The following is a 1,946-nucleotide window of genomic DNA, read 5'->3' on the forward strand; positions in this document are numbered from 1 at the left end:
TTGAAGGTAAACAAGCGGCCATCTAGCTCAGAAGCAACAAAGCCCACATGGAACAACATATCAGCCTGTGTGATCACGATGTGTCGAACGGATCGCTTCTCAGTCTTATACTTCAGTCCATTTTGTAAATAGAACCCAATTCCAGTTGCTCCTCCAAATGCTTTTCAGTCTTATCCTTCAGTCTTGTTCTTCAGTCCATTTTGAACTGAAACCACTGCCAAGCTTTTATGAATGATTCTTGGTATTGAAATAAATGTCCTGTGCTTTTCCTACTTTGAAATTTGATAATTCTCTATATTTTTATGACTCTTGTATATAGAACATAGATGAACATGTAGGCTTATCTACTACATGATTGACTTACAAATGTAAAATGTATATTTTTAGGAGTTACTTTCTATTTATGAGTGCAGAGAAATGCAGAATAATGGCCCTGGGCACCAATTATGGAGACGGTTTCCTGAACATGTTCGGGAAATACTGGAACCTCATCTAAATACCAGGTATGTGAATGTATTAACGTTATTTTCATTTAATTATTTGTAATTTGTAAAATATTACATCTGATACAGTTTTTAGCATTAAAAAACATTTTGTATGTACTATTTGGGGGCGATGTTCTAATTGTATTTTCTGTTGTGATTTATATTTATAAACGTTCTTGTTAAAATATAAAGTGCAGCCTATTCATTGGGATACATTTTAAATTTTAAAGTATTTAGACAAATTCAGTGAAGCTAATTGATAAATGTTTTTCATTTGAAAGAATCTACTTAAAGTTGAATGTGAATTGAAGCCTGTGACTTTTAACCCTTATAAAACATAAAGAGTTTAAAGTCAGTCCCCAAGGCTTTAATAACCCCAGTGACAGATTGTAATTTCTTTCTAATTTTTCTTCATGATTATAATCTCCTCTATATGTCCTTAAAAAATTAGTTTCTAAGCTTTGAAAACTTTAAATGAGTTTTCTAGCGCTGATTGAAATTCATAAATAATAACACTTGTTTAGTTCAAACCGGCACTCAGGGACATACTTGGGTAAGTTCTCCATGTCTTTGAGCCTTCGAATAAGTGCCTGTCATTGTTAGGTGCTACTGAGTCAATATTCGACTAATTTCAATCCCATTTGACACAGTAGAACATGGTCTGCTAGAATATTGGTTTTCACAGAAGCAGATCTCCAGATCCTTCTTCCTCTGAGCTGCTAGCTGGGTGAGTTTGAACTACATCCCAGTGCTTACTGGTTGCACCACCAGGGAGTGCACTTAAACTCTAAAGTGCTTTATAAAAACTCGTAGGTATGTCTACTTAGTTGCTGGATACCTTTTTATATTTTGAAATATTTCTAATATGCTTTTATTTTATATGACTAACAGTAAACATTTTCTGCCCACTTGCTATTCTGCTATTAAAGTGTCAGGCAAGCATGATCTTAGCAAAGTAATGAATTTTTATCATCTTCTACTTTTATATCTGAAGCAGAGGTTACGTTATCTGTCCTCATGATATGACTTCAAGGCTGTCTGTTCCCATAAATATTGAGCCTAGGAAACTAAGTGCTGTTCTACTTGGCCCTAAAAGGTGATTTTAGTTGGAATCAATTCAATGGTAGTGGTATGGAGTCAGAAATTGGTCTATAACCACACTTATGGTTGTAGGCTAGAGATTCATCTGGCTAAGAACTTCTCATTGAGATTGCTGCCTTATAAAAATAGATAATGTTAATGTAGTTGACCCTCTATTTATGAACATTTTTGTGTGAAACACTAAGCTACTACAGTAGTCTATTTGGAGAAATTAAAAATTTTTAAATCGTTTTATTAGGGGCTCATACAACTCTTATCACAATCCATACACATACATCAATTGTGTAAAGCACATTTGTACATTCATTGCCCTCATCATTCTCAAAACATATGCTCTATACCTAAGCCCCTGGCATCAAC

At 34.2% G+C, this 1,946-nt stretch overlaps 1 protein-coding gene across 1 annotated transcript in view; it reads left to right on the plus strand.

Moving 5' to 3' along the window:
- The window catches only part of ATR (ATR serine/threonine kinase), a 135,630-nt gene that overhangs the window by 69,864 nt on the left and 63,820 nt on the right, over positions 1 to 1,946 (plus strand). Inside the window, exon 24 of the mRNA XM_004712069.3 lies at positions 388 to 503. Coding sequence (XP_004712126.1) covers positions 388 to 503 — 116 coding nt within the window. The remainder of the gene's footprint in view (positions 1 to 387; positions 504 to 1,946) is intronic.

The sequence above is a fragment of the Echinops telfairi genome, unplaced genomic scaffold (genome assembly GCF_000313985.2).
Source record: "Echinops telfairi isolate 266 unplaced genomic scaffold, ASM31398v2 ScPeMD7_16;HRSCAF=60, whole genome shotgun sequence".
Classification (NCBI taxonomy): domain Eukaryota; kingdom Metazoa; phylum Chordata; class Mammalia; order Afrosoricida; family Tenrecidae; genus Echinops; species Echinops telfairi.